The sequence below is a fragment of the Carcharhinus amblyrhynchos genome, chromosome 3 (assembly GCF_965287045.1).
Source record: "Carcharhinus amblyrhynchos chromosome 3, sCarAmb.v2.hapA, whole genome shotgun sequence".
NCBI lineage: Eukaryota > Metazoa > Chordata > Chondrichthyes > Carcharhiniformes > Carcharhinidae > Carcharhinus > Carcharhinus amblyrhynchos.
Window position 1 is genome coordinate 114,297,522 of NC_137326.1, and position 19,924 is coordinate 114,317,445.

At 40.0% G+C, this 19,924-nt stretch overlaps 1 protein-coding gene across 1 annotated transcript in view; it reads right to left on the reverse strand.

Annotated features, from left to right (window-relative positions):
* The window catches only part of psmd1 (proteasome 26S subunit, non-ATPase 1), a 97,251-nt gene extending 78,642 nt beyond the window's left edge, over positions 1–18,609 (reverse strand). The window contains exons 1-9 of the mRNA XM_080185764.1: positions 18,496–18,609; positions 11,894–11,937; positions 11,240–11,313; positions 10,411–10,580; positions 9,050–9,255; positions 8,095–8,238; positions 3,625–3,851; positions 1,223–1,289; positions 76–213 (exon numbers count right to left, since the gene is read on the reverse strand). Of these exons, the coding sequence (XP_080041890.1) occupies positions 76–213; positions 1,223–1,289; positions 3,625–3,851; positions 8,095–8,238; positions 9,050–9,255; positions 10,411–10,580; positions 11,240–11,313; positions 11,894–11,937; positions 18,496–18,511 (1,086 nt within the window). The 5' untranslated portion in view covers positions 18,512–18,609. The remainder of the gene's footprint in view (positions 1–75; positions 214–1,222; positions 1,290–3,624; positions 3,852–8,094; positions 8,239–9,049; positions 9,256–10,410; positions 10,581–11,239; positions 11,314–11,893; positions 11,938–18,495) is intronic.
* Between the last annotated feature and the right edge of the window lie 1,315 nt (positions 18,610–19,924).

Here is a 19,924-nt window from a genome sequence, read left to right on the forward strand (position 1 = left end):
TAGATAAATTTTCATTAGTTACATTCAAAAGTGAACATTCAAATTCGAAAATTAAAGTTAGATTGAGTGTCTTACTTTTGTGTTCTTTAATATCATAAGATCTGTGTTGTTGTTTCGTATTAAAAATTGTAAATGCAATTCAATAGACATTTCACCACTTAATATTTTTATCATTTTTGTGTTCTGATCCTGCAAGGCCTTGGACTCAGCAGTCTGTAAAATAAAACAAGCTTCTGACAATCAAACATTTTTGACAACTTTTAATAACAATGTACAATAAAATCTATAAGATTCCATACATTTAGCACTTATATACATCATAAAGGAAATGTTTAGTTATGTCAATCGCTTTTATAAGTGGTCTGAATATCTTTGATGGGAGTTGGCTGACACTACTCTATATTTACTTTATCAATCGTGCAACCCAGCAATGTAACAAAAGCATCCCTTTGTGATCTGAATTAGTTAATTTTATCCTCTGCAAATGTTTTTCAATCTCCCCAAAGACAGACCAAACAATTGGTAAGAACCAGATTATCAACAAGCACCTTTCTGGAACTAGACTGATTTAATTCATACATACTCGATATATTTGCACAATAACAAAGTATGCTAGCCTGCATTATTGGATCATCTTATATGGCATAAGCAAAATGATTTGCATCCATTCATCTCAGCAAGGCCTCTCTCAGTTTTCCCTTTAGCAAATCTGACTCTTACATGCTGCCTTCATCTCAATTAAAAAAGGAGGTATTTTTAAAAAAGATGCAGACACATATAGGGAACGGAGGAATTTCCAAAACAATGGGTGTGATGTGTTGCTTAATTACTTAGATGAGCTCAATTTTAGTCTGAGGGAGAATCTAGCATCATAAAACACCTTTCATCCTAGTTCTTTTTTAAAAGCATAAATATACTTGACTGAAAAATATTTTTCAAAAAAATCTAATTCTAATTTTCAAATCCTGTCTTTGAAAAAAAGTGAAAATGTCTTGAAACGCAATGCTAAGTGTTTCTCTTTAGAGAAAAAGCATTAGCAAAAAGCCAATGATTCTGTCCTTATCAGACATCACTCAGCAATCTGCTACAAATTAGCATTACAGGGGTTCTCAGACATTCATCTTGCTTGGCCAAATCAAATGGCAGAGCATGATTCTACAGCGGGTGAAAATTTCCAAACCTAAAAAGGGTTGGGGGAAGAACACAATACTTATTGCCTCACCAATTCTGTTGTTTTCACAGATGTTACTGGAGAGTTTCCCAATTTTTCATCCGTCTCCATTGCTTCACTGGAAAGAATTCAAAATTGGTTATCAAAGAGAAATATCAGTTGGCTCACCATTTAAGAAAATCTATTTGAAGTTTAAACCATCTCTCTTCTTGGTTAACTGCATTCTAGTTCAAAGCTAAACTATAAAAGGAAAGTAATAGTTTTGCTATTATACCACTGGGTTTCCGCCATGGACTACATTTGTCTCCCATTTCTATGTACAACTAAGGGCAGAGGAAGTAACATGCTCTGATGCAGTCAACACAGTACAAAGTCTGACAACACCAACCTTTTTACTGTGTTTACCCCAGTCCAACGCCGGCATATCCACTCATGGCAGTCAACACCAACACTACAGTCCATTTTTTAACATTACGGTACTTCCAAATATCAATAAATTACTACTGTACTTCCCATAGAAATGTTAAACTACAAATATCTACTACTACATATCTACAGAAAAATAATGTAATTTGTGTCCAAGTTCTGGCGTGAGTGTCAAACCACTTTTTCTACTTTGGAGGCAAAGAGCAGAATCATAGAATCCTACAGTACAGAAGGTGGCCATTCAGCCTGTCGAGTCTGCATCAACCATAATCCCACCCAGGCCCGATCCCCACAACCCCACGCAATCACCCTAGCTAGACCCCCTAACACTAAGGGGCAATTTAGCATGGCCAATCCACCTAACCTGCACATCTTTGGACTATGGGAGGAAACCGGAGCACCTGGAGGAAACCCACACAGACACAGGGAGAATGTACAAACTCTTCCTTTGATTCCACATGCATAGTAATGACTAAAAGACCATCATGTCATACAGATTGATTTTTCTTTTTGTTAACTTCAGTAAAAAAGGCAGAACCACTGATTTAAAAAATAGCTGACCTGCCTCTATTTCAGGAAACTGCTAAAAATGGAAATTACACTGTTATGAGTACCTTCTCCACACATGCTGCAGAGGTTCAAGAAGGTGCCTCACCACCACATTTGCCCACATCCAGTAAACCCAAGTTAACTGTAAATGAACTAGATGTAACAGTTTAGAAATATTGTTAGCTAAACACTTGTCAAGACAGTGATGTTATATCTAGCCTTTTGAATTTTTTTTGAGTGTATCAATATCTGTGATTTCTTACTGATCAACAATCAGGCATATATTCGCTGCTAAGTAACAATATCTCAACAAGACAATTATGGTTGGAATGCGAGTCTTCACAGGTAATCAAGTCTTAAAGGTAGAGACAATATGAGTAGACAGAGGCTTAAGCAGCGGTTATAGAGATGTGTATTGTCTCCAGCCAGGACAGTTAGTGAGATTTTGCAAGCCCAGGCAAGTCATGGGGATTATAGATAGTGTGACATGAGCCCAAGATCCCAGTTGAGGCTGTCCAGGACCACACAGGACCTTCAACCAATGCAATGCACTAAATACATCCCAAGCCAGGAATTGAACCTGGGTCCCTGGCGCTGTGAGGCAGCAGTGCTAACCAATGTGCTACTATCACGGCCCTTAGTACTGCCGCTAAGTCAAATGTAATCTTTTCACATTTGATAGATTACTACAGAAAAATACACAGAACACACTTCTCGATTTTATTTCCCAACTCAATATAAATATTACAACCTCAAACAGGCACTTGCTATTTACATGCAACGTAGATATTTATACTACTGCAGAATACTGCCACAAAACTCAAAAGACACTGCAAATAGGCATCAAATCCAGAATGTAGATCCTCATTGATTTTCTCAATAATCGAACAGATGACCTTTTCACTACGCACAAAGCCAAATATTGTCTTGTTGAGATTTTGTTACTTAGCAGCTGTTATGTGCCTGATTATTGATCAGTAAGAAATCACAGATGTTGATACACTCAAAAAAATTCAAAAGGCTAAATATAACATCACTGTCTTGACAAGTGTTTAGCTAACAATATTTTTAAACTGTTATATGTAGTTCATTTACTTTTAACTTGGATTTACTGGATGTGAGCAAATTTGGCGGTAAGGCACCTTCTTGAACCACTGCAACTTTTGTGGAGAAGGTACTCGCAACAGCGTAATTTCCATTTTTAGCAGTTTCCTAAAACAGAAGCAGGTCGGCTATTTTTTAAAATCGGTGGTTCTGCCTTTTTTACTGAAGTTAACAAAAAGAAAAATCAATCTGTAGGACATGATGGTCTTTTAGTCATTACTATGCATGTGGAATCAAAGGAGGAATTTCAGAGATTTGTCATGCTTCATGCATATTAACACTTTCTGAACAATTACTGCAAATTTATCAAAACAAAGCCAATAAACAGAAAATTTAATTCTCATCCACTATGACTTTATGAGCAGCATCTTTACCTTTCTTTCTCAGCAGTTGGCACAGTCCCTGTGTTTGTAGAACCTGGTACAACAGCAATGGGAGTGCCTACAGTCTTCAGGTTTTGGATGACGCTAGAGAGGAACTGTTGGCTGGCACTCTCATACAAGTCAAAACAGATCTGATAGGCCATGAGTAAATTATCCTCCTTTACAAGCTTTTCCAAGATATCACTTACAGCCTGGGGGTCATCCAGAAAAATTAGGCACTGTAGAAACAAAATAACAGAAGTTAGATCAGAACTCATTTTGCAACAGCCTACCGCATTCCTGGAATCAACAACAGGCTGAATTTGGGCAACTAGGTGGTAGCACAAATGTGCCACCTGCTATCATTTAAACACTCAAGCTCAGCAGTGGGAAATGGCTTTTCAATTCACAGTCATGATTTTAGGAACGCATATTACTTCACCTAATTGGCAAGTGCTCAAAACAAAAACGTGGGGCAAATTTATTTCTACAATGACTTTAAATTTGCAAATACATATCCTATCTGCACTAAACATTTGCTAGGAAAATCACAGAATCATAGAAACCCTACAGTGCAGAAAGATGCCATCTGGCCCATCGAGTCTGCACCGACTACAATCCCACCCATTCCCTACCCTCATATCCCTACATATTTACCCACTAATCCCTCTAACTTACACATCTCAGAACACTAAGAGGCAATCTTAGCATGGCCAATCAACCTAACCCGCACATCTCTGGACTGTGGGAGGAAATGGAGCACCCAGAGGAAACCCGCGCAGACACAAGGACAATGTGCAAACTCCACACAGACAGGAATCGAACCCAAGTCCCTGGAGCTGTGAAGCAGCAGTGCTAACCACTGCGCTACCGTGCTGCCCTATGTCAGCATACACATCAGAGAGAAAATAACAATAGAGAAACCATCAACTACTGAGTACATTCAATAAGCCCACCACCAAGTGGAAGAAATATGAAATTTGCACAAGAACAATAAGAATGATAATGGAGGACTTTATTTATCGTAGCATAGACTGGGATAGTAGAAAGGCAAAGAAGAGGAAGAGTTTATGAAGTATGTTCAGAACCATTTTTGAGCTATGTTTCAGGTCCAACGAGGAAGGAGACACTGCTAGATCTGGTTCTGGGGAATGATGGGAGTCAAGTGGATCAAGAGTCAGTGGGGCAACATTTAGGGGACAATGATCATAATATCATAAGGTTTAGGTTAGCTATGCAAAAAGCATACCCAAATAAATATAATGGGGAGAGAGATGATATTAATGGGCCAGAATGGATCTGGTTAATACAAATTGAAATCAAAGATTTTGCAGCAAGAACACAATAAATAAGGGCAAGAGTAAACCACGTGATCCTTTGAGCCTGCTCCACTATTCAACGCAACTGTGGTTATTTTAAGCTTCAATGCCATTTTTTCCACCTGCTCCCCATATCTATCGATTCCGAGGCATGAAAAAGCTGGTCATCCCTAAATATATTCAATAATGGATAATCTACAAATGTCTGGTCTGGGGTACAGAATTCCAAAGATTCACAACCCTTTAAGTGAAGGAATTTCTCCTCACCTCAGACCTAAATGACCAGCTCCTTATCCTGACACTGGATACCTGCATGTATTATACACCATATCCAGAAAACAAAATCTTCACATTACACCCCTTCAAAATCCTGTCTGTTTCAATAAGGTTGCTTGTCATTATTTGGAAGTCCAGATAACATAGACCTAATTAACTCAACCTCTCATGGTAAGACAACTCCTCATTCCAGGAACGAATTTAGTAAATTCTTGCTCTACCACCTCCAATGCAAATATATCCTTCCTTAAATATACAGACCAAAACTGCACACAATATTCGAAATGTGGGCTCACTAAAACCTTTTACAACGTTGTACTCTAATCCCCTTGCGATAAAGGCTAATATTCTGTTTGTCTTCCCAACTGCTAGCTGTATCTGCATGTTGACTTTCTGCATTCCTCGGACAAGGATACCCATATTTCTTTGAACAATTTACAAGTTTCACATTATTTTAAAGTTTCTGTTTTTCTATTCTTATGACCAAAATAAATAACTTCACTTTTCTCCACATTATACTTTATAGTCTGATGGGTATTCAAAAAGGCACCAGCAAAGTGAAGACACAGCAAAGCCTGATGGTTAAAAGGGTTAACTTAATCAGCTTAGAGACCGTGGGAGCAGCAAGGAACAAGATGTGCAGCAATGGAACAGGTATAGGAGTTGATTGTTCAATCATTGTCTGTCCAATGATTGTGTCGTGTTCCTGAGAGAATTACAACCCCTGACACAGGGGCAGCATTTGTGACCAAAAAGAGAGTCATTGATTAGTGCCCGTCCTGTGGGTACATTATTGGAAGCATGATCAGTTCCAGCAACATCTGAATAAGAGATTCAGAGACATTGGCAGCAGTAACCTGGGATCAACCAGTGCAGAAGCAGCAGCAAGACCCTGAGTCTGGGTCTCAGAGAGATTGGAACAAAGCCCATCAGGAGGAAATCTAATCAGTTCGCCTCACCAAGGGTAGTATCTTTAAGTCTGTTGTGAGTTTGGTTATTTTGTGATCTTGAGACACCGAGCAGGAATTGTAATTGGATTCCATGTTCATCCGCAAGTGCCCAACTTTGAGAATTTCAGCCAGGTCTGCCCAGTAAAGCTACTCAGCTTTAGCTGGGATGGAGAGGTTCTTTTGTTTGTCAGGTACATGGGGGTGGGGGGAGGGGGGTTGGTGTACATGTAGTGGGAAAGATGATGGGTCAGGAGGAGAAAGAAATAAAAGAGGGGGAAAGGTGTTGGTCAGGTCCCCTGGAGGAATAGGCTGGTGGGTGGGTGCGTGCGTTCTGTTGTATTTTAGGTGTTGGAGAAGCATGGTTGTTGAGGTGGTACATGTTCGGGGGAGGGAGCTGTTAGGTTGGGGGCTTTTATGATATGTCTAGGGGTTGGGGCAGATGTCAAGGTGGTATCTATGTTGGAGAGTGGTTCTGTGAAAAGGGGTTCCCTGGCTGAGGAGGTTTGGGTGCATGTCGCTGAGCAAGTCTCTGAATTGAGGAGGCTTTTTCTGGGGAATATGTCTATAAAGTGTGGTTGAGACTGATTCAATTCACGACTTCAAAACTGAGTTGGATATTTATCTGAAGCAAAATAATTTGCAAATTACAGGGAAACATGAAGGAGAGTCAGCATGGGTAGGATGGGCTAACTGGCTTCCTTCTGTGCTGTATCAATCCTATGATTCTATGAACAAAATGCCGATGTGAATTAACCACCAACTAACAGTGGTCAAGCAGCATGTCAAGAGCCAAATTAGAATATGGCTAGTACATGAGCTTTTCCACTGCTTTTTTTTTAAATCTTATACAGTAAAACAATAGGGTTTTACCATTATAAAGACATAAAAAAGGTGACAGAAATTGGTGCCAAAAGCAAGTAAAGTTTCAACATATACAAGGCTTTTAAGCCAACCTTATAATCAACATTTTTCTGGAGTGATTAGGTGACACAGCAATGTTAATAAAGCATTGGCGGTGGGTGTGGAATTTGTGATTTCTATATACAGAAATCTTTGCGTTTATGACCCAAAATTACAATTAGTCTTCAGGCTCAGGAACCAAACTATAGCAGAGTCTCCAAAATCATGAGCCAAACTGCGATAATATTTTTAGATTGCAGCAAGATTTTGCCAGCAAACTGCAGTAAGTGGACAATAACTACATAATACAAACTATATGCATAGAAATCAATCCCATTCACGAAACAGCAGACATTACTGACAGGGAAATTTCCTAGTCACCATGATCATGGCCAGGACTTGTGTGATTTACTATGTGCTGCTATTTCTCCCCACTGCATCTCTCTTTGCAATCTCTCATTTTCCTTCTCCCTTATCAGTTCTCTGCCTTGCACCTAATTTTGATTGTCCAGGCCAGACAGATTAAAAAAGTAAACATTCTGGGCATCGGGACAGTGCAGAACAGGATAGCTGAGGTAGGGAACAACTAAAGGCTTTACTTGTCTTTAATAGGCAGTATGTCAGCAAGTGGTCTGGTGGAGTCAGAGTGGGGCTACTATAAGAGCGAGCTTCGAGCCTGGACAACGAGCAGAAATCAAAGTATTGCATTTAACTCTGAACACCACACCTAGAAGGGCATGAAAAAGGGTTCAGAGTAGATTCATGAGAATAGTTCCAGGGATGAAGAACTTCAGTTATGTGGATAGATTGGAAAGGCTATGACCATTTTCCTTGGTGAACAGAAAGCAATAGGGAGATGTCATACAGCCACCAGTGGTGAGAAATAAGAAACAACATTGTGACACATTTACATAATTTAGATTCAGTTATAAATGTTGCTAAAAAATATCACTCAACAATCTTACCGTGAAGTAAGGTTTATAGACAGGAAATGTGTCACATACACAAGATTTATAGATATATAGTTAAAATATTACCTGACACACATTAATGAAGTCTGGTTTGTCCAGATTCATATATAGTTTGACCAGAACGCGCAGAACTTCATTTCTGAATTGCTTATTCTGCATCAGTGACATGCACACTTTCACACTGTACGCAAGCATCCCTGAGATATCATTCTGCGAAAATATAATAGAGTTTAATATAGCAGCATCTCTATATGTGGCAGTATAGTTGAAAAAAATTCCGTTTGATAAAGCTTTCCATTTTAACTCATCAGGACAGTCATGAGAATACAATGCAAGGAAATTAATAAATTTATACTGTAGAAGAGTGCACTGCACATACATTGCATCCGTTTCAGCCAAATTAAACAACCATTCACTGGTTCCTTCCTCAGAGTAATGACTTGGCCAGAGTCTATCTGCTTGACTTAAGTGTCAAACAATGCTTGACAATTAGCTGTCAGTCATCATCAACTGATGCATTTTCTGCCAGAGTCCATTTACCAAATAACCAGCACTCACTTCTCATACATTAGAAATTTGTTGATTTCCCTTTCATTCTATTTTTGTGAACGCCCTGATGAGTGCAAAACAAAAACTTGACAAAAAGTCTATTTTATCGGCAATACTCAAGTTCTGTACAACCAAATGACTAAAAGAACTTCCTTAGAATTTATTAAAACAAACTGGTATTGTCAGAAAAATGTAAATGCTTAGAAAATGGCATTCTGTCATCTGTAATTAACAAAATTTGTTGATTAGTTATAAGCAAACTACATCATCAACACGTCATTGCTCGTGTGGCACTACTTTAAAATTTCAACAATATGACTTTACTAAAACTGAAGTTACAGCATTAATTCTACATCAACAATAAAAGCTACTGCAAAATGAATCTTCAAATGCTCTTGGATAAGGGTGGAAAGAAAAAAGCAATAGCCTATATTACATCAGAAATGGCATTATTACAACAAGGAATACTTACAGATTCAAGAATCACTTTTTCAAAGACATCAAGCCGCCTGGTCTCTAGAGCAATGCCAATTGCCTGCTTGTATTTATGGTCATCAAAACAGCGTTGGAACATTTTATTCACAATACCTTCTAATCGAGGGTCGATACTTTTCTCTTCACCATCAGGTAGTTCTCTATTTTCAACTCGTAGCTTTGTATAATGATCAATGCATTTTGCTGCAGTAAAGAAATGGCAATCACATTAAAACACACAAGACTACTCACTGCGATGCCTTAAAACATGAAAGTTGGCAATTACTTCTTGCAGCCAGCCATATTGGTATGCTACAGCAGCAATCAAACTCACCAAAGATTTCCTTCCAACAATTAAATGCTAAAGCTTATGTACCTGGGGAATATTGGTCACTTGGAAACATAAAGTGGAAGAAAAAGATAAAAGCTCAGTGCCGGAATGGATAAGCCTAGTTCAATTTCCTTCACCCATCCAATAACTAAAATAATTTTCTGTACAGCGTTGTCCCACACTCTTATTCACTTCTTCCAGCCTTCCAAATATCTACCAACATTTTTTTGCATACCCACTTAATTGTCATATGCTCAAGTCATGGCTTTAGGTATTACAGTTAATGTCCTCTTCTTTAGCTCAGTATTCATTTTCTTCATGCCTTTCTAACACGCGTTAGGGCATTTTCTTATGGGAAATGTGCAATATAAATATGGTTGTGAATTGCATCCGAGCAATACTGAACTCAACCATGAAAACTTTCCTAATTTACTGCCAAATGGCAATATCACTTAGAAAAATTTTCCCACGGTTAATATAAAACATAATACTAGTTTAATAAAATTCAAGTGTATTACCAGGGCATGCCAGTACAAGATTCATGAAAATGTTAACACATTAACACCTGTAGGTATCATCCTGAGTTCAGTGGGCACCAATGCTTTACCACGTAGAATGCACAACATGCAAATAGGTAATTTGAACTAAGCCACATCCATGAGTAAATAGGCTTATAAATCACATTTAACAGTCTAGTTCCCACAGCCCTTCAACTCACTTCATCCTGAATAATGACATAGATTTTGCCTCAACCACTGACCCTGGAAGTGAATTTCAGCCTCAATTCTTAAATTTTGAACATTTTACATCAGCCAATACAGGAAGCTTGTATAAATATAACCACCATAATGGATGTTGGAAAATAAAAATAACTATTGTAATTTGGTTAGACTCTTTCCAAAGATGAAGACCTTCAAACAGTCAAAGAAAATTTGTAAAGTATGACAACCTATTATCTCAAGGATTTACAAGTGGATACCCTTTGAAAGAATTCATAAGGAGTTAGATGGGAATTAAAGAATGCTAACCTATAATTGTCTCCACATATTCAGACTCATCATTTACATTGAAGAGATCCCCAGCTCCAAGTGCATAGTTCAACGATTCCTCAAAGGCTCCCAAGTGGTAGAAAACTTTAGATGCCACCAAGGCAGCAAACTCCCGACTTCGGAAAGTCTCATCTTCATACAGCTCCTCACTTAAAAGAATCACAGCATCAATATTAAAATCTGTATACTCAAATGATGCATCCTTTATTGTTGTTTCGGTCTTGGCAGAGAACTTTAACTGCATCATTTTCCTGCATTTACAGTGCATCACGCAGCCAGTCTACTTGCAATGTAATGCTTGTTAATCTGCACACATTTTAGCCACTGCTCATGTGTTACTCAGTTACATGATGTGAGAAAGAAAAATTTGCTTCTGGTATCTTGAACTCATAGTATCAACAAATAAAGGTCAATGTCAAAGAGGTTATTTTCTTTTCAATGGTCTCACAACAAATACATGTGACAGCTAATTTTTTGATAAGAGAGGGGATTAAGGGTTATGGGGAGAGGGCGGGAATGTGGAACTGAGCCATGACAGATCAGCCATGATCTTATTGAATGGCGGGGCAGGTTCGAAAGGCCAGATGGCCTACTCCTGCTCCTATTTCTTATATTCTAATGGATGTAGAGAGTTACAAGCAACACAGAAAGCTGGACTACCCAGTCGACAACTAGTGATTTCCAAAATGCAGAGATTTGGAGACAGCATTGAAACAAAAGCTGTATTGTTAAGAAACAAATTAGCTGATGAAATCTGTATTGTCCATCAAACAGCATTACTTCTTAAAATACAGCATAAATTCCTTACATTTTAACCACAGATTCTGAAATTTCAGCCCAGAAGTCATTGACCACCGAGTTCAATTTGTGCAGAGCGAACTCCTAGAACAGAGGAAAAAAAGCATTCATTCAGGGGTGTAGATTTGTCACAAACAAAAACAGAAAATGCTGGAAAATCTCAGCAGGTCTCATAGCATCTGCAGAGAGAGAACGGAGCTAACATTTCAGATATAAATGGTTCTTAATCAGAGCCACCTCCTTCAGTTAAGAGAGCAAAGACAGCTGCAGACTTTATATTAATACCATATGCCCTGAAATTGTGCGATTAACTCAGCCAGTAACCAAAGAAACTTCTCAACATTCGCAAGCAATGAAGAAACTCAACCTAGTAAACACATGGCCTTAACAGTATCCAAACTATATTACAATCCAAATGCCAGCCTAATTTTAACATTCAGAAGGTTTACCAAATCTGTCAGCAGCTCCAAGTTTAATTTTAGTTTATAAAATACATAGACTTCACTCCTGTATTTATATTAATTTCACACTGCAAATGTCTCAAGAACAAGGTGACATTAAAGAGAAATAAATAGTACTGCAGTCAAAGTATTTAACTCTGTTCCCAGATAACACAGCATACCTCAATCCTGATTAATTGTTTCTGTAAGGAAGAAATACTTACCTTGAGTTGTGGTTCTTTTTCATCCAGAAGTGAAATGATTCCAGCTATAAAGTGCAATTAAAAGGAAAATGTTTAGCACAAAATATATCAATCACTCCCAGTAGATCACAAAAAACAAAGAAGAAATTGCTTATGCCAATAATCACTACCAACAGGCTCACAAACTGAGATTCTTCATGCTGGCCAGATTTTATTTCAGGAGACACCAAATAGACAGTTTCAATCTCAACTTCTTCCAGTAGGAGAACCAATTTTCATAAAAGCAACCACAATACAGCACAAAATAAGACTAAAAAAAAGTAACACCACATGTCAAGAATACATACATGAAATAAAATCCACAATTCATTGTTTAACACAGACAAATTACCTGATGCATAACAGTGCAGTGTGTACTCAGAGAGCATTGTCTCTTTACCAGTTTTATCAGGCATGGATTAACTTTGTTCCACAGAAACCCTCATAGTAAGACATAGTAGAGTCCATTTACACCATCATTAGAAAAACTGCCTTCAATAGGATTTGCAGTCAAAAAGATACAGGTAGAAATGCATTTGCATCACGCATGCAGGCAGTGAGCAACTGAGTCACACGTGGAAGAGGGGGCTGAAGGGTGGGTTAGTCAATTTGCTGATGACACCAAGATTGGTGGAGTAGTGGATGAGGTGGAGGGCTCTTGTAGGCTGCAAACAGACATTGATAGGATGCAGAGCTAGGCCGAAAGGAGGCAGATGGAGTTTAACCCTGATAAATGCGAGATGATTCATTTTGGTAGGACAAACTTAAATGCGGATTACAGGGTCAACGGCAGGGTTCTGAGGAACGTGGACGAATAGAGAGATATTGGGGTTCATATCCACAGATCTCTGAAGGTTGCCACTCAAGTGGATAGAGCCATGAAGGCAGCCTATAGTGTGTTAGTGTTTATTAACAGGAGGTTTGAGTTTAAGAGTCATGGGGTTATGCTGCAACTATACAGGACCTTGGTAAGATCACATTTGGAATATTGTACGCAGTTCTGGTCACCTCACTATAAGGAGGATGTAAAAGCATTGGAGGGAGTGCAGAGAAGATTTACCAGGATGCTGCCTGGTTTGGAGGGTAGGCCTTATGAAGAAAGGTTAGGAAGCTGGGGCTTTTCTCTTTAGAGTGGAGGAGGATGATAGGCGACTTAATAGAAGTTTTAAGATGATGAGGAGACAGATAGAGCAGATGTGCAGAGACTATTTCCTCGGGTGGATGTAGCTGTTACTAGGGGGCATAACTATAAGGTTCACGGTGGGAGATATAGGAGGGATGTCCAAAGTAGGTTCTTTACACAGTGTGTGGTTGGGGTGTGGAATGCATTGCCTGCTGTGATAATGGAGTTGGACACTTTAGGAACTTTCAAGTAGTTATTAGATGAGCACATGGAACACACCAGGATGATAGGAAGTGGGATAGCTTGATCTTGGGTTCAGACTTAGCTTGGGGAGGACAGAAGGGCCTGTACTGTTCTATGTTCTATACCAGGAAGGTCCCAGCTATAAACTATTTGGTGCATGCTGTGTTAGCTCATTTCTGCCACAACTGTGGCAAGAGGTTACAATTCACTGTGGCATTCCAGGATTATGGAGAAGGAAGCGAGTCTTGTTTTTTGCTCCCAATCTCTGCAGGACATAATTATATGGATGTCAGATGAAGACAGATGTGATATCCTCAAGATCGAATAGCTTACAGCCATTGGATTTCAAAGTTTGTGGTCAAACAACTCCAACTTGTATGTGGAATCTTGCAATTTCACACTGAACCATTCTCTAGCAAGCATCACTGCCTTTGAAATGTTTGGAGAAAATTGAACAAGCAAGTTATGAAACCATGCACATTTATAATGGAAATTAAACACATAAATCAGAAATGAAAAGATGAGGAGAAAATAATAAAAAATGTATAGAACTTGTTCATCTTCAGCACAAATGAGTTGTGTACCCTATGACCTATCCCTTTTCAAGAATTACCACATAACTGACCATTAAACCACCTTGGTACTGGCAGGTGGCAACAGCAGAATGCAACTAAACCCACCAAAAACAGTAGCTTAGCCGTTCAGAAAAAGGGAAAAAATAATTTCAAAGCTAAAATATTTGAAGAATATTTTTTCATAACCTGAGGGTGACCAAGTTGAACTGAAAGAAACTGGTTCGACAAATATAACACAACATGAACGGTTAGTTTGACATCACATCAAATTAAACTTTTATAACCAGCGAATTACATGTGGCTTTGTTTCCCTTCTTTGTGTGTACAGAACCATACACATAAGTGTTGCAATTAGTTTTCATATTCATTTCACTGTTTAGGAAGTTTTACATATATTATTGGCACGTACAACACTTTGAACTGAACCATAAGAGTAGGCCATTTTGCTTCTTGACCCTGTCCCCGCCACTCAATGAGATAATAGCTGATCTGAAGCCTAACTCTATATACCTGCCTCTGTTCCATATATCCGAAGGCCTTTGGTAAACAAAAATCTATCAATCTGTTTTAATACTAAGTTATCAACTGTAGTTTGCGGACATGAGTTCCAAACTTCTACTGTGCTTTGTGCGAAGAAACATTTCCTAATTTCACTTCTGAAAGATTTGGCTCCAATTTTTAGATAACGCGTCTTGGTCTGACACTTCCCAACAAACAAGACAGGGTAGACAGAGAAATATCTGTTCTCCTTCATACTTTGAGTACTTCCATCAAACTTTCAACCCTCTAAACCCCAGGGAATACAATCAATTTGTTTAAAGACTTCTTGCAAACTAATACCTCAGCTTTGTTGTTATTGCCAGGGGAAGAGTGGGCAAGGAGAGAATGACAGCTGATGGTGGAGTAGGACAGCTTCGCATAACACAAGTCAGAAGGAAAGTTAAAAGAAATGGCAAATTAGTCGGTACACTCTTACCCTTCAGTGATCTCCTGAAGAGCACCTTATGACACAGACTAAAGAGCTGCATGCGTACCATTTGTTCGGAGGCATTCTGATGCCATATTTCCTCAAGTCAGTTGCGGAGAGGTTAGTACAATCTATCATTAAAGGCAGAGTGTAACTAAGTACATGGACAAGTCTGACAGTTCAAAGCCAGAATGGATTTACTTATGAACGATATGATGGACTAACAAAGCTGAATTTTCTGAAGCTGTACTAGTACAATGAATGGGACATGGTCTACGGATTTTATCTGAATGCACTTCAGTCATCGGCGATCCCTCAATTTGAGGGTGTTGTCTACTCTAGGTTGTGTGTTTCTGGAATGGGCCTGCTGTGATTTAGCAGACCAATTAATTCTCAATCCGCAGATCTTTAAGCACTTGGAGTAGGACATCCCATTAGGTAGTGGGATCCAGAGTGCAGGATTTGCTTTTTTTTTTCTCTGCCTCAAAGCATGATGCATTTTGATGGACAGGTTGTCGGCATTCTAAATGATTGGTAGCAAGCTCCTCCTAGTCAACGCCACTGCATTCAAGAAGGGCTTCAAGAGTGTCTTTCAAGCATTTTCTTTACCTTTCCCAGAATGCTGGCCATTTGATAGAGGAACTGACAGGGAAGAGCGTATAGTCATCCCAAATGTCCAGTCCATCCAAGTTTATTTTGCCTGCATAATTACGGGCCTGGCTTCAAGAAAGGCATCAGAGTTCGCTCGATGGTCCTCCCATTGGATGTGGAAGATACAGCAGCGGTATTGCTGATGAGATTTCGCTAACATCCTAATACGTTGCTGAAAGGCACTCCAGGAGCTTGTTGATGACAGATCAGTACACCAAGACTTCAGTTAACTTACGGAGGTCTTTGTTGTCAAACACTCACTCCATAGTGTGAAAAAGATTGAACTGATGCAGTTGATCCAGTGTTGGATTTCTTTGTCAATGGTGGCCATTTGATAGAGGTGGCTGCTAATGTATGGAAAGTGCTCAACATATTTCAGAATCTCAACTTCATTTATAGGTGGTGGAATATTTGACTCACCAGCTGTGGGTTAATATAGGAGTTTTGTTTTGGAAACATTCAAAGACCAGCTTACTTTCTCTTACATAACATTGAAGAGAGAGGCTTATAAATTTGGTGCAGAGCAGGCAAAGATATTGTACACAGCAGATCATGTATATCTTGTACACTTATAGAGGTCAGTTTAGTTTTGGCACAGTCAACAGAGGTTGAAGAACTTTCCATCTAGATGGTATTTAATACTGATATCAGAGGGTAGTTGATCCCTGAGGTAAATAGACACAGTCAGGTAGATTATAAATAATACAACCAACTTTGCCTGACCCCAATTTGGATTCTGAAGGCAATTGTTTCAGATCTCCCACTCAATGAGATTAGCATCATGAAACAATTTCAGAATTATAGTTTCTTGGACATCCAAGTCTTTGAAGCAGAATCCACAGAGCCTCATGATTTACCGACTCAAATCCATTACCTTCGTCAACCTGATCAAAGAGGTCCTGGTGTTTTCCTTGAACTTGTCTGCAACAAAGACCATGTTCCTCTGGAACATCTCATGCCACATTGTCCACAATGGAATCCCAGAGGGGATTTGACAAGGATTGTACAACGGATAGGGTACAAAGAACAGGGATAAAGGACTCGTGCGTTAGCTGGCTGAAATATGGAAGATTACAAAGGGTCATAAACAAACTCTCATCTGCCACAGTTTTGTTCAACATGGAAGATAGGAGGTCACCCATTTTGGATCCAAGTCAAGACAAGAAAATTTTAATTTGGGAACAACTAGGAGAAGCAAAGTATGCCCTGATACACAAAATCATACAGATGAAAAAAAGTAATAATAATAGAATTTCAGCCTTTAACACAATGGGGTTGGAATAAAAATGTTTCAATTGTTAAGGGCCTTCATCAGACCCCAACTGGAGAACTGTTTTCAATTTCAGGCGTCACACATCAGGAAGGATATGTGGGCCATGGTGCAGAATCACCCAGAATGATACTTTGGTTTAGAGTTATGTCATAAAAGAAAATTGCATAAACATGGTTTGATTCCCTCAAGCCTACAGGTTTGAGAAGGGATTGGATAGGTTAGATCTAGAGAAACAATTTCCTCTAATGGGACAATTCAGAACAAGGATGTACAATAATTGCAGCTTCTTTCACCCTGTCACTGCAATCAGACACTGCCTTATTCTGTAGAACTCTAAATCCCTTCATCTTTCCTGTTCACCAGCTTGACTTTTCTTCAAGGCCCTTTTCTTTGACAATCTTTAAATCACTGCTCCCGATCAATCACTGCTCATTCTCCTTATCTTTGAACATTTACTCAGCTAAATGTATGAAATTAATGCAAGCTTCCAATTTTTTACGATGTTACGTTGCAACCTGACTCCCAATCACTCCATCAATATTGAACTATTATTCTGCCCTCTTACTCAGCTCCCTTATTGACTTGTTTCAGGAACAATCAGTGGCAAAGTGTCCCCTCACAGCACCAGGTACCCAGGTTCAAGTCCTGGCTTAGGTCACTATCTGTGCAGAATCTGCACCTTCGCCCTGTGTCTGCATGGGTTTCCTCCAGGTGCTCCTATTTCCTCCCACAGTCAAAAGACGTGTGGTTAGGTGTATTGGCTGTACTAAATTCTCCCTCAGTGTACCCAAACAGGCACTGGAGTGTGGCAACTAGGGGATTTTCACAGTAACTTCACTGTAAGCCTAATTGTGACACTAATAAATAAACTTTAAACTTATTTCTGACATTTCCATAGATTTAACAGGAGTGAAATGACAGTGTATGTGCATTGCCGTGCTCTCTATAACAAAAGCAGTTGATAATTTAATAGTCGCTTGGATTTACTGACTGAATATAATCCCAAAAAGCACCTTATATTCCTGGAGCCACTGTCAACAACACATGCACTTCATTGAAACTGGTTTTAATGGTTTCAGCAACATATAGCAGCACCGTGAGTGCTCAAAGGCTCAACTTGATAGATCTGATTTGATTTCCATGCTCTTCTCAGGTATAGCACAATGGGACAGTAGTTAGCACTGCTGCCTGACAGCGCCAAGAACCCGGGTTCAATTCCTGGCTTGGATCACCGTATGTGTGTGGAGTCTGCACGTTCTCCCCGTATCTGAGTGGGTTTCCTCTGGGCGCTCCGGTTTCCTCCCACGGTCTGAAAGACGTGCTGGTAAGATGCACTGGCCATGCTAAATTCTCCCTCAGTGTACCCCAACAGGCGCCGGAGTGTGGCGACCAGGGGAATTTTCACAGAAACTTGACTGCAGTGTTAATGTAAGCCTACTTCTGACACTAACAGGTAAACAAGTAAATTTCCGGCATTACTGGGAAACCACAGATAATATAATGCCGGCCTGATTGCGGGATGGATGTTGTTGGAAGCGGCCCCGGGAATCAGCAGCCTCTCCCATTGCCAGTGGCCGCTCTCGGGCCTCAATGACTCAGCTTACTCGGTGCCGGGTAACAGCCAGCACAAGGCCCAGAAACGGCACGGTCCAGCTGGGCCAGCGCTGGGGGGGGGGTGGGGGGAAGAAGGGGGTGGTGGGGGAGAGGGTAACCTGAGAGCCTCACGGGGACCGGCGGCGCCGATTAACTCACCGGCTGAGGTGATCATGGTGGAGCCGCGGATGAAGCTGCCTCGCTCGTTCTCCGGATTGGCGGTTCTCCGGTCTCTCGCGCCGGCGCCTCACTGACTCCCTCCGCACAGCCGGGGCCTAGCCTAGCCTGGCTCCGCCCCTCCCTCCCTTCCTTCGTCCACCACCCGCCTGCTTCCCACCACCCCCAATTCACCTCAAAGAAGTGGCTGCTCGTAGTGTTTTTTTTAAAAAATGGCACATTCAAAAGAAATATTATTTTTATTTTTTCACAAAAAAAACAATGGTCCCCTCTTTGCTTTCGTTCTCGCCAAACGTTAGGCATGTTGTTAGCCAGCTGAGCTGCAGTCCCGTTGTCCTCAGGCTGAGGGCAGCAAATGTCAACCAGCAGCAGAGTTTTTAATGTTTATTTATTATTGTCACAAGTAGGCTCACATTAACACTGCAATGAAGTTACTGTGAAAATCCCCTAGTCATCACACTCCGGCACCTGTTTGGGTACACTGAGGGAGAATTTAGCATGGTCAATGCACCTAACCAGCACGTCTTTCAGACTGTGGGAGGAAACTGGAGCAGCCAGTGGAAACCCACGCAGTCACGGGGAGAACATGCAGACTCCGCACAGACAGTCACCCAAGCTGGGAATTGAACCCTGGCGCTGTGAGGCAGCAGCGCTAAACACCGTGCCACCATTCTTTAGAACAGAGGAAACCCAACTCTAAGTGTTTAAAATGTAGAGTGCAATCTATTCCCCTCTGTAGATGGAGCCATAACCAGAGACAATAGATATCTCGTAAGAGGTTTCAAGAGGATCTGAAATGTAACCTTTCACACAGAGGGTGGTGGAGATCTGAAATTTGCCTTCTCAGAGGGTGGTGAAAGAAATCCTCAAATTTTTTTTAAAAATACACAAACGTGCATTTGAAGTTACAAGGCTATAGACTAAGAATCAGAAAGTGGGATTAGACTATAGTTCCTTGTTTGCTGATGCAGACATGATGGGTAGAATAGCCTCCTTCTGTGCTGTGGATTTCTATAATTCTAGATGCAGATTGCTTTGTAGTGGTAACCCTGCAAGTGACCATTATTCACGTGCACTTTTGCAGTGAATATCAGTAGACCATTTGATGAATGGTCTGCTGATATTCACTGAATCTCAATTTATGTTCTTTCGTACACATATTTGCAGCACAAATCACAGGAGGCTAATCAGGAGTGAAAACTCTGTCTGATTCTCCCCACTCAGCACAGCAGTTTACCCCAGCCTGGAACCTTCTTACTTTGCATAGTTCAGCTACTCACTGGTTAAACTTAACGGACCATTTGTGGAGCCTGAAGTTTAAATTTCTAATTGACAAAATAGGCAACAACTCTGTCTGATATAAATCAAATACCTAAATTACATTCACATGACCTATTAGCCTAGCCTATTT